At 41.9% G+C, this 20,765-nt stretch overlaps 2 protein-coding genes across 4 annotated transcripts in view; one reads left to right on the top strand and one right to left on the bottom strand.

The window, feature by feature from the left end:
• Positions 1–16,365, top strand: part of si:ch1073-335m2.2 (msx2-interacting protein) — a 26,720-nt gene extending 10,355 nt beyond the window's left edge. Inside the window, exons 6-15 of one of the 2 annotated variants that reach the window (XR_009769337.1) lie at positions 3,525–3,676; positions 3,759–3,884; positions 3,976–4,089; positions 4,227–4,340; positions 4,421–4,521; positions 4,762–11,923; positions 12,021–12,215; positions 12,306–12,464; positions 13,645–14,480; positions 15,946–16,365. Coding sequence is in view for 1 of the 2 variants with exons in the window: in XM_061688246.1 (XP_061544230.1) it covers positions 3,525–3,676; positions 3,759–3,884; positions 3,976–4,089; positions 4,227–4,340; positions 4,421–4,521; positions 4,762–11,923; positions 12,021–12,215; positions 12,306–12,464; positions 13,645–13,776 (8,255 nt within the window). In the remaining variant the exon portion in view is untranslated. Of the gene's footprint in view, positions 1–3,524; positions 3,677–3,758; positions 3,885–3,975; positions 4,090–4,226; positions 4,341–4,420; positions 4,522–4,761; positions 11,924–12,020; positions 12,216–12,305; positions 12,465–13,644; positions 14,627–15,945 lie in introns of those variants that run through there. The other variant, XM_061688246.1, reaches the window with a different exon arrangement.
• prkar2ab (protein kinase, cAMP-dependent, regulatory, type II, alpha, B) lies at positions 15,101–20,731 on the bottom strand. 2 transcript variants are annotated; one of them, XM_061688249.1, is made up of 10 exons: positions 20,434–20,731; positions 20,330–20,350; positions 19,390–19,529; positions 18,603–18,709; positions 18,360–18,513; positions 18,171–18,272; positions 17,031–17,105; positions 16,895–16,960; positions 15,922–16,060; positions 15,101–15,799 (listed from the first exon to the last, which is right to left on the bottom strand). In XM_061688249.1, exons 1-10 carry the CDS (start codon positions 20,684–20,686, stop codon positions 15,675–15,677), a joined length of 1,182 nt encoding a protein of 393 aa, XP_061544233.1. In that variant the 5' UTR covers positions 20,687–20,731; the 3' UTR covers positions 15,101–15,674. The 2 variants fall into 2 exon arrangements, with proteins under 2 accessions (XP_061544233.1, XP_061544234.1); XM_061688250.1 differs by lacking the exon at positions 20,330–20,350.
• Positions 20,732–20,765: the final 34 nt, after the last annotated feature.

Below are 20,765 nucleotides of genomic sequence, written 5' to 3'. Positions count from 1 at the left end.
AGCTATATAGAATAAGAGCATGGAGCACTACCTAAAAATGCAAATCACTGTTATTAATAATAATAATAATAATAATAATAATAATACCAACTGAATGACACTGTGTTTTAAGTGGGAATAACAATGACCACATCTCTGGCTGTGATATGACATTGTTACATCACATTAATGTTGTTACTATTATTATAAAGGTGTATCACTTTTTTTTTTTTTTTTTTTTGTAGAATAGCTGCACTGAGGAGTCTTATATAGCGGCAAGTGTTGAAACTAGGCTTTACACGATAAGGATCTTTGGGGCCGATCACAAGATGGAGCAATGTGTCTATTTAAATGACTTGTTCATTTACTGTATATACTTGTGTACTTATTGCTCAAAAATTATATTTACAATAAATAATGTATCTTTGTTCATCTTTTTATGCCAGTGAGGCATAGTGACAGACAGAACAAATGAATGGTCTTCTATTCGATGCCAGGAAGTACATACAGTAATTAATGCATCCACTTTTTGTGACATTTTTGTTTGTTGGTGTGCTGTGTGATTTTTCAATTGTAAAATATGTGCCTTGGCTCCATAAAGGTTGTAAATCACTGCTCTAGTCATATGTATTCTAATCAGTCAGGTCAAACCAATATTACAACATGACAGAAATAATGGGTGCTAACTTACTGTTATTAAATTAATTTATTGTAATTAAATTACTTCACACACACCTAAACATTAGAGCATGATTCGACAGAACGCCTGCATGTTCCCTTACAACAGTTAGTGCTAGGCTACATGACGTTTTACCTGCTTGCAAGCCGTATCGTATTAAAAGTACGTGAACATACCTCAAGCAATCCTTGAATGAAAGTCCTCTCCTGAGCACCAGTGACCACCAACACACGTTTTCCCCCATTTTGTTCTAACAAACACACGACGCAATCCATTATAGTTGTCACCATGGGAACGAGTGTATCCAGTCGCGTTTGAGTTGATAAGATGAAGCCCAGTGATCGTAAAAGATGGGATATGGTGGTATCGGAATACAAGATTTTTTTGCATTAGTCTGACAGTGCAATCGTGAAAAAAAAAATTTGTCTTGTAGTCTGAGCCGAGCATTACGTCTTGTCTGTCCCACACCGCCGTGTTTTAAAAAAAAAAAACTAACTACATTGGTGGTCAGATATTTACAGTACTACATCAAAAGACACGCAACAAGGCTAAAAATAAACTAGCTTTTGGATTTGAATATACTGTACACGACGGCGATGTGGAGTAAATTTATGTCTTTACATTTTTGTCTTTATGGATTGGCGAATTTTGACATTAAAGCCGATAAGCATAAAATGCTAATTATCGACCGATATCAATCAGATCGGTGTAAAGCCGAGTTGAAACCCTGCGTTGTCTACTGTGCAAATCCCTTTCCATAAACGCTCCCACATCCTGGGTTATTTTCTTACCTTTGTCTGAGATAGGTGATATTGTTGACAGCCTCATGTCATTTCTTGGCTGTGCATTTTCGTTGACCTGTATATTTATCAATTCAGGGTGGAAACGGCTATTGTGATTCCTTAAATTCGTGGTTCCTGACCTAATTAATTACTTTTGTGAAAGGCTTTACACCACAGGTGACTTATCCAGTTTTTGTTTCCCTGTCTGTTTGTGAACTGCAAATCGTGTCCATATATCCACCTTTAAAACGTGTGGACTTTCATTAACTTTCAGCTTGTGGACTTGTATGTGACGAATTATTTAATTTAGATGAGAGCAGAGCTATAATGCTGTGGGTGAGACTATCATTGAGACCCAGCATAGGCAGTCCACAAGAATTTTTATGCCGCTAGCTGAAAGCAATAAGCATTGTCATCACCTTTTAATCGAGTATGGTCTGCCACCACATCGCTGCTTAATAGTTCGTCTGCATCCCAATATATAAATTATTATTTTCAACACCCCCTAGAAAGAGGGAAAATATTCCAAAATGTCTCTGAGTACAGGGCGTGCACTTTTTTTTGTTGTGGTTCTCAGGGGGACTGTTATTTATTTATTTATTTTTCACTGACTCCCAACGGGAGAGAGGAATGTGTGACTATTTTCATCCAGCCATCCATCCATTTTCTACCCCTTATCCGAGGTCAGGTCGCGGGGGTAGTAGCTTTAGCAGGGACGCCCTCTTCCCAGCCACTTCATTCAGCTCTTCCGGGGGGATCCCGATCTCCTGCCATGCCCAAGTATTTGCTTCAGCGACCACCAAAGCTGCATTCCGCTTGGCCAGCCGCTACCCATCAGCTGCCTCAGGAGTCTCACAGGCCAAAAAGGCCCGATAGGACTCCTTCTTCAGCTTGACGGCATCCCTCACCATTGGTGTCCACCAACGGGTTCGGGGATTGCCGCCACGACAGGCACCAACCACCTTACGGCCACAGCTCTGGTCGGCCGCCTCAGCAATCGCGGCGCATGGTCCACTCGGACAATATGTCCCCCGCCTCCCCCGGAACATGAGCAAAGTTCTGCCGGAGGTGGGAGTTGAAACTCCTTCTGACAGGGGATTCCGCCAGATGTTCCCAGCAGACCCTCACAATACGTTTGGGCCTGCCACATCGCACTGGCATCTTCCCCCACCATCGGAACCAACTCGCTACCATGTGGTGATCAGTTGACAGCGCCGCCGCTCTCTTCACCCGAGTGTCCAAGACATGCGCCCGCAAGTCTGATGACACGACCACAAAGTCGATCATCAAACTGCGACCTAGGGTGTCCTGGTACCAAGTGCACGTGTGGACACCCTTATGCTTGAACATGGTGTTCGTTATGGACCATCCAGCGCCCAGCTCGCATTGCACCCAACCCCTATGGCCTCTCCCACAGGTGGTGAGCCCATGGGAAAGGGGACCCACGTTACCCTTTCGGGCTGTGTCCGGCCGGGCCCCATTTGCGCTCGCCTTGTAGCCCCACCTCCAGGCCTGGCTCCAGAGGGGTCCCTGGTGACCCGCGTCTGGGCAAGGAAAACCTGAGTCCATTTTTTGTCGTCATCATAAGGGGTCTTTGAGCCGTGCTTTGTCTGGTCCCTCACCTAGGACCTGTTTGCCATGGGTGACCCTGCCAGGGGAATAAAGCCCCAGACAACTTAGCTCCTAGGATCTTTGGGACACACAAACCCCTCCACCACAATAAGGTGACGGCTCAAGGAGGGGGACTATTCTCATATATACTTTAATTTTAATTGAAAGTGAATACAATCAGTATAACACTGTAGGTCTGCATTCATTTGGTGTGTTCACGCCTACACAAAAAAATGCTGATTAATTGCTCAGTTCATCTGTAAGGCTAAAGCCGACCACTTGTGCATCCCTTTCTCAGTATGATAGAGCACAAGCGTAGACCACCAAATAATATAGTACAATAATAATAAGGACTCAATTATGCTTCTGATCATAGCTGTTGTACATAATTTGTCCGTAGGTTACATTTTTGTGCTAATGCTAAAGAAAATTTGCACCATAATTTTTCATATTACTGACATTTATTTTCTTAGAAACGGAGAGTGAGAATGAGTTCAGGCCCCTGGATGGCAGGATAGATGAATTCCACCCAAAAGCCACGAGAACATTATTTATTGGCAACCTTGAGAAGACAACCAGCCGTGAACAACTTTTTGAAAATTTTCAACGCTTTGGAGAAATTGTCGTAAGATACCATCTTACTGTAAACATTTATTCAGTTTGTATTTGTGTGGCCTGTAAATTATTATTTTTTAATTCTCCCCAAGGACATTGACATCAAGAAAATGAATGGAATTCCTCAGTATGCATTTGTTCAGTATTCTGATATTGCCAGTGTTTGCAAGGCCATTAAAAAGATGGATGGCGAATATCTTGGCAGTAACAGACTAAAGGTAATATTCAACAAATTAGTTGCTTTGTTGTGTGTTTGTCAGTGAAATGCTTACTTTTATGTAATATTTATATTGTCTTTTTTTTTTTTAGCTTGGTTTTGGGAAAAGTATGCCTACGGCGTGTGTTTGGCTTGATGGGCTGACAACCAATATCACAGAGCATTACCTCTCACGGCATTTCTGTCGTTATGGACATGTTGTCAAGGTAAGCTATGTATTCCTCACGTGTGTTGCTGTTTTTTTTTTTTTTGTGTGTTTTTTTTTTTTTTTTTTTTTAAACTCCTCAAATGGGCTTTTTTTTTTAATATATTTTTTTAATTAAAAAACATTTTTTTTTTTTAGGTTTTATTTGACAGAATGAAAGGGATGGCCCTCATCTTCTACAACAACACAGATTTTGCTCAGGCTGCTGTGAGAGAGACCAAAGGGTGGAAGATTGGAGGCAGCAAGATTAAGGTGAACAATATTGTTGAATATGGCATTTTTTTAAAATAAAATATTAAATTTAACATGATATAATCATTTGTTTGTGATAGGTGGACTTTGCAAGCCAAGAGAGTCAGCTGGCATTCTTCAGAGCTATGCAGACATCTGGTCAAGACATTAGAGAGCTTTATGAAATTCCTCCTGAACGACGGTAAATTGTCTACATTGTCTACAATGTTAATTGCATACTTACTAATTGTTAATGCATGAATTTAAATCAACTCAATTGTTACTTATTTAACAAGGAATTGAACTAGGTTGAATGGGTCTGGATTACATGATAATGCATTAGTTTTAGAATTAAGTGTCTCATGCTTAAAAAGGGAAATGTTTGTGTAACTGTTAATTTGGCAATGTTTAATTTTCCTTTTATTCCCTATTCATGAAACAGGGAGGATCGGAGGCCCCTGTACCATGAATTTACAGCAGAGAGGGCTTACTATGAAACAATACGCACGCCTGGCCTTTATACAGAGGATGCTCGAAGAGAGTATGCTGCTCGCAGTAGGGACCGTTTCCCTGAATTGGAACATTTTCAGGGGGAACCTTTTGACCCACGTTACCATGAAGACCCACGGGACTACAGGGACTATAGAGATCCCTTTGAGCAAGACATTAGGAAATACACATATATTCAACGAGAACGAGAGCGTTTTGAAGCTGACCGAAATAGATGGAGTCCCTCTCATCATCGCCGGCCAATTACCCCTGCTGTGTCACCATCACCGTCTGAACGTGCTCCTAGAGAATCCGAGCACCGAGTTTATAGCCAGTCCTCTGAAAGAAGTGGTAGTGTAAGCTCACTATCACCCCCACACTTTGAAAAGTCTGAAAAGACTTTGCTAGAACCTGCATCAAAGAGTGACAAGGTTGAAAAGAGTAGTCAACCTGATAGAGTGGTGGGCTCTGAAAAAAACAAGCGGACCAAACGAAAAGAGAAAGGCGACAAAGCAGAGAGACTCAAATCAAGGAAAGTAAAGGCCCACTCTCCATCCAATCCACTACCAGCCACAGAGCTTGATACCTCTCTGGAAGTAGGCACTGTGAGAGGAAAGGGAGTTGAACAAGATACCCAAGATAGGCAGAAATATAAGGGAGATAATGACTCTATTACTGGAAGTCAGTTCTCAGCTACTCATCATGACTCTTCGAAAAGTGAAAGATCTGAAATGGCTAAAGGTGATAATTCTGATATGGATGGAAAAAATCGAGTCAAAAAACATCTTAAGCCTGATACTGGAAATGATGCGAAAGACTCATCAGTGGATTCAGATCGCCTTGCTGCAAGAAAAAGGCGCTTTGCTGATTCAAGTGGAAGGACTATTCATCAAAAGCGTAGCAGGCTTGAAGAAGAGGATTGTAATCAATCGCAAGACCCTAGTACGATTGCACCATATGGGAAAGATATAGACTCTGATAAGCACAAAGATGCTCAACGCAGAGATTCAAGATTTAAAAGTGGAACACAGAAGGATGTTCAAGAGGACAAAGTACCAAGAGAGAAAATAGAGGGCTCGTTGGATCCTTCTGAGTCGAAACGACTCCCAGCCCACACTCCATCCCGAAGATTTTCACATGAAGGAAATGCAGACCAAGGCTCTTTGAAAGAACAGGAACACGGTGCTATTTTCAAATTTAGTGGTCAGGCAACCGAAACTGCCAAAAGCATTAAGATTAAGGAAGAGCATGTTGACATTGACCTGTCTCAGAGTTATCGCAAGCAAATGGAGCAAAATAGAAGGTTACATCAGCAACAATATCGAGAATCTGACAAATCTGGCAAACCTGTCAAACCAGGAAGTCCACGAGAAAATGAAAGTGAGGATTTGGAACACCGTAGTCTTGTGCATGAAGTTGGCAAACCACCTGAGGATGTCACAGATAATTTCCCATCTCACAAGCAAAAGAAACTAGACCAGTTTGACAGTGAAGGAATCAAGAGGGAGCGTGTCTATAGGAGCTTCAGGCAAAAAAGTGAAGATCCTGAATGGAACAACACTTCCTCTCCAGGACACCAGTTTTCTCAACATACAGAGGAGGACTTTGATCATTCTCAGAAAGAGCTTGCCAGAAATGAAAAAAATGACCCTGATTTGGAGCTGCTTGTCAAAAGGACACATAATACCCATGTAAACAAATCCAACACACTTAATGCAGAAGAGGAGCAACAAAAGAGATGGGAGAGCAGAGTGAAGCGAAACATGCTACCTGACCTCAACTTTTCTAGAAATCTTAGTAAAAATGTTCACAACCGTAAACGTTTGGAATTTGGTGTTTGGCATGATATAGAGCCAGGGGAGGTGAGATCTGACTCTGAAGAGGATCGAGAAGCTGAACCCCGTTCTCCTGTGGCATCTACTTCAAAGTCTTTTTCAGAGAGGCCGAGGGGTGAGAGATTTTCAGACCCCAAAACAGCACATCTTGAAAGAAATAAATTCTACTCCTTTGCACTTGACCAGACCATCACACCAGATACAAAGGCTCTGCTTGAGCGTGCGAAATCCCTGTCATCTTCCAGAGAAGATAACTGGTCCTTCTTAGATTATGATTCTCACTTTGTAAGTTTCCGGAACCGGAAAGATACTGAGAAGATAGAATCAACACCACGGCCTACACCATCGTGGTACATGAAAAAGAAAAAGATCCGAAGTGGATCTGAAGATAAACTTGATAATCGGAAGGAGGAGCCAAAACCAGAGGAACAAGAACGAAGAGAACTGTTTGCCTCCCGCTTCCTTCACAGCCCTGTTTTTGAGTTGGACTCTAGACGACTTCAGCATCTGGAACGAAAATATGAAGAAGCTGAGCATGGTCAAAACCAGCAAGGAACTATAGATGGTGAACTTGACTCAGGCCCAGTGGTTCTTTTCCATAGTCGTTTTTTGGAACTTACAAGACTGCAACAACAAAAGAATAAAACACAACCACAAGAAATGATAGATGAAATAAAAGTAGAAAAAACATTGATGGAAGAGCCACAAATTTTGCAATCACCTGAAACAAAAGAATCTATCATTGAGCCAGAAATTAAGCCCATCAGTCCTGCTGAAGAGTTAGTGTCTGAACCCAGGGTAACAACACCTATCTCACAGACGTTGCTAAAAGACTTTCCTCCTGTAGAAAAGCCGTCTCAATTACCCATTGAACCATCCCCTACTGTAGTTTTCATAAAGCAGGAAAAAGACATTGAACATGTGCCTGTGCATTATCCACTAATTGAGACTACCGCTGATTCAGAAGATGCATCTGTCAAAGAAGAAGCCAATTATGTAACGGATAGTTATAAGCTTTCTCCTTCTGAAATTAAAGTGGATGATGTTACAGATGATGTCAAACCTGATGCAGAAGAGCAGAGTAGCTGCAATTTGCATGAGTTTGTCAGTAGTTCAGAACCAGAGCTTGACTGTGAAGCAGCGCAGTCCGAAATCCCTCCAGCCTTAAGTTCGACAATACCTAGTCATGATGAGTGTAATGACTTAGCGAAGAAAGAGACGTATTGCACAGTTTCAGAGCCTGAGGAAGAAAAAACTCTTAAAGTTACTAAAGAGTCCAGCGATGACATAAACATTGAGGGAAACTCTGCCCATAAGGAGTATAAAACAAAAGAAATGAAAACAAAAAAGGGCAAACCATCCCCAGGTGAAGTTGCTTCAACTGTTGTGTCTGCATCTGCTCCTGAAAAACAAGCCACTCGAAAGAGTGAGCGCATTGACAAAGAGAAACTGAAACGGGGTTCCTCTCCAAGAGCAGAATCTAAGTCTACAGGCAAATCTCCTCTTCATGGATCAGATGCTGATGTCTCGGAGCAGAGCATATCATCAGGCAGAGCAAGACGTAGGAATGTGAAATCTGTGTATGCGACCCCAGTTGAAGATGAAGTGCCGTGTCGTACTGCAAAGGATATTCAAGAGTCCCCACGTTCTGCAAGAAAACGTGGTACAGATAAGGATGCTACACAGCAGCAGAACAATGAGCAAGATTTACCTGCTCCCACTCCTGCAGCTAAACGAGGCCGGCCTCCCAAGAATCGTAGGCAGGGTGAGGACGCTTCAGCAGTTAAAATGGACAAAATAAAAATGGAGAACAAAGACACAGATCCAAATGAATCTGAGAGTTGTGAAAAGATCCCTAGAAATTTGAAGGGGAAATCCTCCCCCAGTGCCACAAAAGGTTCAACAATTCAGTTCTCTCCAGCTCAACTATGTGGCTCAACAAGGAAAGGAGAAAAAAGAGAGTTGACTGAGGGCAATGATCAGGAAATGGATTCCACTGATGACAGTACCCTGACTTTGCTAGACTCATCTAAAGAAGCCCAATCACCTGAAGTTGACCAAAAGAAAGAGGAAAAAGACCTACACAAAAGAGAAATGGTCAAAGAAAACTGTGCTCTGAATGAAAAGATTTATGAAGTTAAATCAAATGGTAAAGATGAATTTCCCCCTGTGTTAGAAGAAAAAAGCACCACAGAAAAAGATAAGCTTGTTAAAGGAAAAAGCAAGTTGCCAAGAACCCCAAAGTCTCCTGTTCTCAAGAACCTTAAAATCAGGCTAAATGTCAAAGAGGTGAAAGATCATGTTTCAAAGTGCACCAGCAGAGGTACTAACAGTGAAGACAGTGAAATTTCGTCTTTGGAAAAAAACGAACTTCAGGAAACATCAAAAAGTTTAAGTTCACATGAGATGGAATTGGAACAGGCCGTGGAGAACATTGCCAAACTCACTGATCCGTCTTTTCCAAGAGAACCTCAAACCCCAACTGGCCCAATCACAGACTTAAAAAGTTTCTCAGATGAAGAAAAACCTAATCCAGCTAGTGAAACAGAACTCATTGCTGCTATCGACTCCATCACCGCTGAGGATGTAGCCGTCTCTTTATCCCAAGCACCACCTATAGGTGTTGATATAACTTCAGAACCAGAGATGCAAGACTCAGTTCAGCCTGCCAAAGAAGGCGAGCCTGAAATGAACACTGTTAACATCCGGGAAGAGCCTCCCTTACCTGCCAAAAAGGGCACTAAGGGAAGACCTAAGACTCATAAACGTCCTAAAGCCCAAAAGGCACGGAAAGATTCAAAAGAACAACCTCCACTAAATGAAGAGACAGCAACTCTTTTAGTTCAGAACGCATCCTCCAGTGTAAAGATTGTCCCAGAAATTATTCCATCAGCAGCTATTGCTGCTGTTATTACACCCACTACATGGAAGCCAGAACAAGAGCCTTTAGCTGTCAAGGCACCTGATGAAAAAGTAGAGTCAGCGTCATCTCCTGAAGAGCAGATTCAACACATCAAAACTGTTTACCCACAGTCCAAAAGTCCAGTGGGCCCAAAGCCACAATCACCTTCCCTGTCACCATTAGCATGTAGACCAAATATTAAACCAATTCAAAACAGTAGAGCACCTGTCTCTCCACCAGATTGGCTCCACCACTCAGTAGATACAGGAGTTCCTTCTTTACCAGCCTTGCCTCGAGTACACAAGGAAAACCATCCTTCACCTGACTCTGAAAATATTGACATTGATCGTGGCCCAAGTGATCTGCGGCAGATTCTTTTGAAACACAAAACTATTTCTCTGCCGGGAAGTAGTTATGTACCTACCAATTTGCCCACAGTCCAAGATAAGAACCTCACTGAGCGTACCACTACTTTACCAGTTGTGCCAAATAAATCACCACTACCAGACTGCAGAATGTCATCTCAGTCTGTTCGAACACCAGCTACACTACCTTCTCCTGAGACCAAGTCTGTGATCTCTGTCATTGCGTCCACTGCACTGCACTCCTCTGTCATTAGTCGTGTATGCAACCCTCCTGAGCATGAAGAAAAAGTTAACCTAAATATTGGGAACCAAGGTGCAGACATGGCTCTACCTAAACCCAACTACAGGCCCAGCAAAGAGGATACTGGCTCATACCATGGACCAACTATTGTTGATGAAGGGGGAAGTGCTAAACGCTTTATCATTGAAAGTTCCACTCTTGGTACAGGTTCTTGCCCAGGTCTCAGGGTAAATACGTCTGAAGGAGTGGTGGTTCTAAGCCACTCGGGACAAAAAACCGAGGGACCCCAAAGGATAAGTGCAAAAATAAGTCAAATTCCACAAGCAACAGCAGGTGACATGGAATCTCAGCAGCTGGTATCTATGCCCCAAATTAAACAGGAAATGTACAGTCATCCTCCATCAGGCCTTCAAAAAGGGTCTTTGCAGACAGATCATGGTCATCCTGGTAAGACTCAGTCAGCCTTTTCTTCTAATAAGCAAGAAGGCACAGGTTTGGAGAAATTGGAGGCTTCCTATCACTCTGGTCCTCAAGGAGTTGTAAAGCGTCTCACACAGGGAGTTGGTAATCAAGGTATGAGCTCAATGTACCACCAGGAGTACATTCCTACAAAACATCAAAAGAAAATAGACAGTGGAGATTCACATAGTACAGATGGTTCTAAGGCATCATGGGCCTCAGCTATTAGTCCTGCTATAAGTCCCCATCTGCCCTCTCCTCCTGGAAACCATGTAGGCTTTGTTACGGCAGCTGGTGACAGACCTTCGCATATCAGTGGCATCAAACAGGAGCCACGATCCCCACGCAAGTCAAGTCATCCACATTCTCCATTTACTAAAGTGTCCTCACCTATTGGGTCTTCATCTCCTAAGGGCATACCAGTGATGTTACCCACTGGTCTTCCCGCCATGCAACAGTTTATCACAGGTGTGCATCATCCAGAGCAGTCCGTTATCATGCCACCTCACAGTGTCCCTGGAGGTTTGGGCCGAATGTCACCTCACCCTGCTACCCAGTCGATTCCAGTGGGACATCTCGTCCAGGGAGATGTTCGGGTCAATACTCCCCCACTCTCTGTGATGAGCTACGGGATGCATAGTGAGTCTCTTACATCTCCCTGGTCTGGTTCCATGCAACAACGACCAACTTCACCCCAAACTGTTGGCAGAGACAAGGTCCTCAAGGTGAACCCAAGTGCTTTGAGGAGTCATGACATAGACCAAGAAGAATCGAGACGCTTTCACCAGCAAGGACGTCAACCTTCCACACAGTTAAAACCAGAGACGATGCAGTCAGATCCTCGGGGGAGTTTCCGAAGTGGTGTGCCAATGGAAGCGTATATGACACCGAGAGAGATGCGTGCACTCCAACACCAACAAGGAGAGCGTTCGTCCACAGACCCTCATTCAGGGCACCTTCAAGAGACTCATCCCCCCACCTCTGCACCTTCCAGTTTACCAATGTCTATGTCTCCGAGGGCACACATTCTGCCTAAAGGTGTTTCTGAGAAGGATATAGGAAAGCCATTAGAGGCTAAAAGGCCCCACTCCCCTCTTTCTAAAGATGGATTAATGGGGATCCGGCAGCCTGGACCTACAATATCATCTCCCCAGAGAGTTACGATCATGCCTCCAGGACTTAGTGGCACCTTCCCAGAGTACTCTCAGATGTACTCAAACCCAAGAGCCATCCATTCCCAGATGCCTGACGCAGCACACGTTGTTCCTGATGGCAAGATTGCGCAGCCTGTTAATATGGTGCAGTTGCTCACAGTAAGAGAAACCCATTTCAAGATGTCTGTTTTTAAGCCATTCAGTTCTTATTAAACACATTATTTTCTTTCTCACTCTCCCCGCTAAACCTTTACAGAAATACCCGATTGTTTGGCAAGGGCTACTTGCGCTCAAAAACGACACAGCGGCGGTCCAGTTGCATTTTGTGTGTGGCAACAAAGCTTTGGCTCACCGATCACTGCCCCTCCAGGAAGGCGGTGCCTTCCTCAGAATTGTTCAGAGAATGAGACTCGAAGCATCTCAGCTGGAGAGCGTAGCCAGAAGAATGACAGTATGTGCTCACAGCCTTTTGCCAGTTGGTTCACTATTCCTGTTTTTTTCCTTGTTTCATTGAGAGGTGCACGTGTTTGTTTTGCAACAGGGGGAGTGTGACTTCTGTCTTCTGCTTGCTTTACCTTGTGGACGAGATCAAGACGATGTTCTGAACCAGACCCAAGCTCTAAAGGCCGCCTTTATAAACTACTTGCAGACAAAGTTGGCGGCTGGCATTATTAATATCCCAAATCCAGGTTCCAATCAGGTGACCCCAGTTATTAAGTTTGTCTAGCTTGTTTTTGTAAAACTATGTTTTGTGTATGTTAGCTGAATGTGTTAGGTATTATATGTAATCTTTATCGCTCATTGAGAAAACATATATACTTAAAGGGGAAGTTTGAACTTCCCCTTTAAACTGCTGGCAGGATTACGTCACCAATCCCTCCTTTCACCTCAAGTTTCTGACCAAAGCCATGACCCTCACAGCGTGTACGAGCTTGAATCTCAAACATGGCCATTCGTAATGGCATGCGATTTATAACAGTTTGTAGTCGTAATATAGTCACAGACAATGCATATTCAGCTTCTACCAAATAGCACTACGCTGTAAACAAGCCGACATCAGCAACGTTGGTTGCATGAGTGACTTCTTTGTAATGGAGTGTTACCATAGCACTAAATGTTATCGGCGTGAAGTACATTTTCTGGGAATGTGTAGTCACTTAATAATCATAAAGAGGTTATGAACTTACCTGTCGAGCAAAAATGTTGCTAATTCTGCAGTGCTTCTGAATCCTCGCTGCTGCTTGAGTTCCCTCCATCTTTAAAGGCGACTCGTTTGCTCTTGTTTTAGTCTAATTCATTCATTTTATGCTTCTGTTATTATATGAGGGATGGGCATTTTTATTTTTTTATTTTCAGGAGGTGGATATTCCACTATAGTTTCAGCAAAGCTCTTGAAGCTCAAGTTAACAGGGCTGCCAGAATCTACGGGAGTGTACCCGCTATGAGCGTGCCTGTGAGTGCACCAGCTATGATTAATACCTTGTCAGTCACGCCTTCTGTCTCTGGTTGGTTGTTTTTCCTTGGGTGCGGTGGATTCTAATTAGAGGTACAACATGGGGCCAGAAATGGCAGATCCCCCCCCCCCGATCATTATCCTCACTGCTACTGTCAGTTCTTACTGACAATTTGACCAAATAGGCACATAAATTTGCAAACTCACGCCTTAAATGTGAGGGCTGGTTCACTGGCATTTATTTTTATGCCTTGGTTGTAATATCACAAATTCCCGTTAAACATACAACAAGGACATAGAGAAGTTAAGAATTTAAACAGTCATGTTGTTGTTGCTACCATATATCGAGAGAGGTTCTATTCTTAGTTGTTGTTTACCCAGATATTTTCATTTGAGTAACTGTGTTGCGTATTTTGTTTTTTCCCAGCCGGCCTACGTCCTGCAGATTTTCCCACCATGTGAATTTTCAGAGAGCCACTTATCTCAGCTGGCCCCCGACCTTCTCAACAGAATCTCCAGTATCTCTCCTCACCTCATGATTGTCATCACCTCTGTGTGACCTTCACTGCGAGGGACTCTTGTCATATGGATGGACGGAAGAGCCACAGATGAGCCTCAGGAAACTAGAGGAATAAGAGTCTTTTTATTCTTCTCGTCATTCTTTTCCAGTCTCACCCTTATGTCATCCCATCTGGTGTTTTTGTCCTTCTCAAAAGAACTCAGGGATGGACCAAACCAGAATCACATCTTTTTTTTTTCTTCTTTTTTTTTTGACCATTTCTGCTGTATTTCTATTTATTGGAGTTTTACCTTTCTGTGAAGAAAAAAAAATGGATGCTTGATGAACAGGAATGATTGACTGACCAGATGGCCTTTTTATTGATTTTTCTTTTTTTCCAACAAGAGGGTCATGGATGTTTAAAAAAAAACACAAACAAAAAAAAAGACATGTAATTTTAAATATGTACAGACTGCCTCTACTGTGCTTTCTTTAAGAGGATGAGGAATAAAAAGACCCTGCAGAGGACCACAGATTTCAATTCCACCAGCTTGGTTCATTGTTTTTCTCCCCCCCCCCCACTACTGAAACAGTTTACACCTCTGGCACCTACATTTGCATTGATCAAGCAACAGTTTCCTTTGGATGTTTTGGAATATTGGACGTTGTAAATATTTTAAATATTTAAACTTTGACAATGGAACTTGGAAAACCTGGCAGAGACTTGAACTCCGGGATTGTACCAGAACACAGAATGGAGATAGGTGGGTATTCTTGATTTCATTTTTTTTTTCTTGGGTGTAAATACGTAACACAAGAAGGGTAGCAAACTCTCTTGTAGAGTCTGCTGATGGCACTTCATATTTTGTAACTGAAATAAAAAAATCTACAGAAATCTTGGAATATTAAATTATAATCCTTTAAGTTTCATTTTTGGTTATTATATGATTATTGCTTTGAGGCACAAATCTTTGCTGAGTCCAAATAAAACTAGTGAGGTCTAATACAAAATATACAAATGAGCCCAGAGATATTCATACCTTAGCCACATTTTTAGTTTAAATACATCTAATTTGGTTTGTGTGTATATTTTAGTCTGGTAATTTATTAGTCCTGTGAGAAATTTTAACAAAAAGTCTATGTCCAAAATTATTCATACCCTTTTTATATTTTAGTTTGTTAAATTTGTGAATTTTGCTAGAAGTTACAGCTGTGCTTTTGAATGGTGCTAAAGTTTTTCTCCTCAAAATCAGCCAGTAAGAGATTATGGATACTACAAAATATATATATATATATATTTTGTAGTATCCATATATATATATATATATATATATATATATATATATATATATATATATATATATATATATATTTTGTAGTTATTTTATCTATAACCAACTCACTCACCCACCCACCCACCTGGTTAGCACATCTGCATCACAGTTCAGATGTCCTGAGTTCAAATCTGGGCTCTGGCCTTCCTGTGTGGGGTTTCTCTGGCTACTCTGGTTCCCCCCCCACAAACCAAATACATTCATGGTACAGTCGTTGACAAAATTTTCCATCGATGTGAATGGTTGTTTGTCTATTGAGTATGTATTTCTATACAGCTGAAAGATCAACAATAACAAATAATTGGGGCTTAACTATTAAAAATCAATATTAACTTTCGCAGTGCAGTATATGTGGAAACAAAGTAGTGAGGTGTTTCAAATGAAGCTCAAGAATAATGTATTACGCTAATCTGGCAATTGAAAATATAAAGGAAATTGGTATTTAAATAAGAAAAAAAAAAAAGAAAATTCAATAGTTCACCAGCTGTAACACTCCAAAAATCCATCAGGGCATATTTCTGCAGGTCTTTTATGGTTGTTTTTTTTAAACTTCTGAGTTTTACGTAAAGGGTCAACACACTAACAAAAGGGAAAAAGCATATATATATACACATGCAGTAGATCCTAGTTTTTTAAATCTACGCTGGAGCCAAACAATGCCACAAGCTGATCTTCATACTGGGAGATATTCCTCTTCATGATCTCCTTACAGGGGCCCAGCAGGCGCTCAAATGCCTGGATGTCAATCACTGCAACAAACAGTCAAAATTCTTGTCAGCACGTCATTATCAATAAAACATTCCACTAACCCTAAACATAAAAAAAATACGATTAAAAAGGTCATTCACTGGGTGATGTTCAAAAACATTACCCAAACATTTGGTTTCTCCAACAGCATAAACGGACGCCGCGCGAGGTTTGTTGGTGACGAGTGCGAGCTCCCCAAAGTATTGTCCTCGAGAGCAACGAGCCACCTCGACCTCCGTGTCGTCCTGCTGGCCTGCCTTTGTCTAGAATTGAACGCACAGGTTGGGATATAGTACTGAGGTGGCAAAAGTACACAAAAAGACTGGTAGAAGAAAGTACAGCAAAAATTGGAGATGGGGAGCATCATGGTGAGGAGCTTGTGCCTCACATTGGATCAACATCTGTTGTCTGGGCGTGTTTCATATTGAGGGCAAGTGACATTAAACAAGATGATATATTTATTCAGTTCGCCTTTGCATTTAGTTTAAAGTTTCATTTTGCACTGAAAACTATTTATATATTGTTTGTTGAAAAGTAGTGCAATACAAATGTTTTCCCTAACATGATGAATAATTGTGATTACAGTATCCATTAAAATATTTTTTTTACTATAATGCATCCCTACTGTGAGTATTGTTACATTTTAACATTTGCGTTCAAATATCCGACCCTGCCACATACTGTAGATGCTCATCATGGCTCGACATTAACACCCGCCAAATGCGGGTGAATTTCAGCAGTGGGGGTTAACACCCCCCGCAAACGTCCGATCTCGGAAGCTAAGCAGGGTCGGTCCTGGTTAGTACTTGGATGAGAGGGAAATACCAGGTGCTGGGGTTGGACAGTAGGCCAATTATCTGTAATCCGTAAAAAAAATACGGATTACATAAACCGCAATTGCGGCCTTATGTGCCTCATGGCACTGAGCGCTCTAAAAAAAGAAAATTAAAACAATTCTGATCAGAAAAGGTTCAGACACACCCCGACGAATGTATTAATGCTACGCACCCCTATTTACTTGTATTTTGTTTACTTCCCACCACTAGATAACGTATACACAATACAATGAATGCAATACAGAAGCTCACCAGACTTACTTTGGTTTTGATCATGATCCTCACTTGTCCCGACTCCATGAAGTAGAAACAGTCAGCACTGTCTCCCTGCGGCCACACAAGAGCGACAATACATTTCGTCCATTCAAACTGACTGTGAGAAGGTACTGTGTGTTACCTGCGCTATTATACACTCTCCATCTTTGAAACATCTTGCTCCTAGAACATCCACAATCTTCATCCTCTCTGAGAGCTGTTGGACACATGAAAACATCAACCTGAAATCATGCAAGTCAGAATTCAACCCAAATTTTGAGGAAAATACATCTCTTAAAATCGCACAAAACTTTGACAACCGCTGTCGCGAATGATGCAGTAAGATTACACCTTTTGCTTTTTCTTTGGCTTTATGCAACCAAAGTAAGAGCAGCCTCAATAAGGGGTGAAGAACGTGAGAAGAATTAAAGAACATACATAGATGTTATACAAAGTGAGCGGGTGCACACAAATAGGTGGGGAGCTTTTCTTTTTTATATGTAGAACGCTCATTATGGGGCTCATTAAGTTCTAGCTTCCCCAGAAATTACAACTATTTTTGTTATCTATTTTTTAATAAGATAAATAGCAATCTATAAGACTGTATTATACTTCATAAAAACAAATAGTAATGACATTATTTAATAGAATGAAAATAAATTAAACTGTTTTTGCGACATTTTTTGCTTCGATTTAATGGACATCTTGCTGCTCCTTCTGGTGGCCACCTGGGGGAAGTATAATACAAACACAGATATACGTGGAGATTGTTACAAATTACTCCTCTATGAACCGCATCAATATTAGTCAGTCTTCGTAGAAGATAAAGAATTCACGCCTGTGGCTGTGAGTAAAGGATTATAGCACTATGACATGATGCTTTGCTCTGGTGTTTTGCATTGTGTGTTAGCATTAGCTAAACTGACTTTCCCAAGGCAAAGCTTCAGGTATGAGATTGTTTTAATTCTCTTTGTTTTATGTTTAGTTTGACCGAAAACCTCAACTGGGAGCGGCATTTAACAGCTTAAAACTTCTTTTTATTTTAAAGAATTGTTCACTATCAACCAAACTGCTGCTTGTTGTGAAGTGAGTTGAGTTGAGTTCACTGCCACCCTACAGCGCTCAGCTCTCAGAATCAAATTAACAAAAAATAAAATAAATTGGCCAAATGACAGCGCTCGTATCTCGAGACACCACTAATTTCTTCAATTCTCTGCGCGACATCTACAGTATGTATTGTTAGAAGTGCAGTTGAATTGTTCCCAGTGTTTGTGGTACAAACCTCCAGAGACTTCAGAAGAGGAACACATTCAACAAAGGCCTCATACATCCTCCTCTTCTTTGCGTTATTTTTCACAATGAGCCTGTGGAAGGTGGCTCGGTCCTGCATTAGCACAAAAAGCAAATACGCTAGCACTCACGTCTCGTTTACCCTTGACAAAGTCATCGTGAGCACGCGTTAGTAGCCCACCAGGCCCCACAGGGCGCCTTCCTGTGTTGCCATGATGGTGGCAGCTCGAGGCGTGTTGTACATGAGGGCCAGCTCGCCAAAGCTGCCCTTGTTGTCGTACTTTCCCACGCGCACACTCACACCGTCTTTCGCCACCACTATATCGTAAACACCCCTGAGACGAGGAACAAAGCAAGATATTATAAACCTTTTAAAAAAAAAAAAAAAAAAAAACTTCTGAAGAGAATTAAGCAATCCACTCACCTCTCTATGACATAGAAATTATCTCCATCATCTCCTTGGTCTATGATGTGCTCCTGTGGTTTGACCTGAACCTCGAACATGCCGTCCAAAACCTCAGCGAACTGCTCCTACGGGACGTCGCACTCATTATTAAGATGACTGTAAATATTCAATATGGTCACAGGACACTTTATGAGGTACACCTGAACCAGCTAATGAGATCCCATACAAGAGCCGTTTCAATCAATTCTGCCTCTGTAAAAACAATAATGCTGTGTTCTGATTGTGAGAGAGCGATTAATTTCTAACAATGATTTTTATTGTGGTTGTCGTTTGTGTGAGTGTAAGCTAGAGGTCATATCCTGACGATATTGCGCTTTCTGTTAGTTATATACAATTTCATGTATTATTACAAGCAGTAACTCAGATTACGCTAAAAACTAATTAAAGTGGGTGTTTGAAATTTCCAACAAAAAAAAATCATTTTTTGTCATGTTTGTTGAACTGTCAGTATGACCTGACAGCAGTAGATTAATAAAATGATCTGTGAAAATATTTTTTAAAATCAGCTCTCTCGGCCCATCTTGTAACTTATTCGCTTTTTAAGAAATGACTGCGCCTGAGGAAAAACAACCAATTCGAAACAAAAGGCTTGACTACTAGTTGGAAATCATTTGCCGTGTACTCGCGGGCACACTCATCCTGGGTACACCCCCGCAGCCCCCCCCCTGAGACTGGTAATGGTCTTAAAAAGGTTGGTGACCCCTGTACATAAAGGTCGACCATGTCTTTTCACACGCGTGTGCACCTGCTCCAGTGTCTTAAAGAGTAAAATGTCCTTGCAGGCATCCTGAAGCCGGCGACGCTGCTCGTCCGTTTTGGGGTGCACAACTCGAGGCTCGGTGTCGTCGTCCTCGTCGTCGTCGGGGTTGTAGGCCTCTGCACAAACTACATTAGCACATGCGGGTTAGAAACATGACATGACATGACAAAAATGACAGTTGTGAAAATTCATTACACGTATAGGCACGCTAGTTCATCTGTAATGACTTGGGCTTTGGAATCGGAGGGCCACAGTAAGGATGTAAAATGGCAACTAGTTGTTGGGCAGACGCTACGCTGCTTCCGGACTACTGTCGAGGTGCCCTTTAGCAAGGCACCAACACGTTGTTGAAATTGACACTTTATAGTTATGTCCCTAGATTTTAGCTCAGCGCTGTTACCAAGATAATTTTTGTGATTTTATTTTAAAATATATATTTTTTGTTGAATCACTGAAATGTGCTTTTTCAACATGGTATTAGTATAAACGCCACGTAGCTATATTTCATGTATTTGCAAATTCTATGCTAAAAACTCAGTCCTGTTACTGAAAATGACTTTCAGTACATAAAACAATGACATATTGTCATCAATATGTGTATTATATTTAAAGTTGAAAAGACCGAACTTTAACTTTATTTTGACAGAGTTACATGCAAATGGCGCCAACTGGATGAAAATGGATGGATGGGATTATAATATCCAGCCATCCACTTTCTATTGCGTTGATTCTCATTAGAGTCACGAGTGTCTCATCTAACTTTGGGTGAGAAGTTTCCTTTGCAATGGAAACAGGGAGAAGAGGCAAACTTTCCACAGAAGGGCCGGATTCCAAGCCTGACCTCAGGCCTGCGGGGCTGATGGACTAAACACGAGTGCGCCATGCTGCCTGGCCTTATAACAAATACAAAAACGTAGTTACAGACCTGAAACTCTGCGGTTGTATTCTGCGGAGACACGTAAATTACACTTTTATTACAACTGCACAAGCGCATCTGAACAACACTTACACATTTAACGAAGTACTCACTAACAAGCTTCTCCTGATCTTCTTCTCTCTCATCCTGGACATTCTCATCAGAGTTGGCCGCAAAGGTCACCCCTTTCCGTGACACTTTCCCGCCACGCTTCTTAGCCGGCTTGTCGTTCCCTCGGTTCTCCAGAATTTGCGTAAAATGCCGCACGGCGAATTCCACCAAGTCCGGCGGCCTGTGGCGAAGAACCTCCACCGTGTACCCCTGCAGAAGCTCCTTCAGGCCTGCCGGAATGTCGGAATTGCTCATCTTTGAGCTTCAGAGGTCGTCAAAAGCGTGTGCGTGTGTTGTTTCCGTGCGACAAACCATCAGCAGGCTCCCCCCTTCA

This window comes from Phycodurus eques, chromosome 10, assembly GCF_024500275.1.
Source record: "Phycodurus eques isolate BA_2022a chromosome 10, UOR_Pequ_1.1, whole genome shotgun sequence".
NCBI classification, from domain to species: Eukaryota; Metazoa; Chordata; class Actinopteri; order Syngnathiformes; family Syngnathidae; genus Phycodurus; species Phycodurus eques.
Note: the sequence above shows the minus strand (reverse complement) of the source record. Positions and strands in the feature narration are given on the sequence as shown.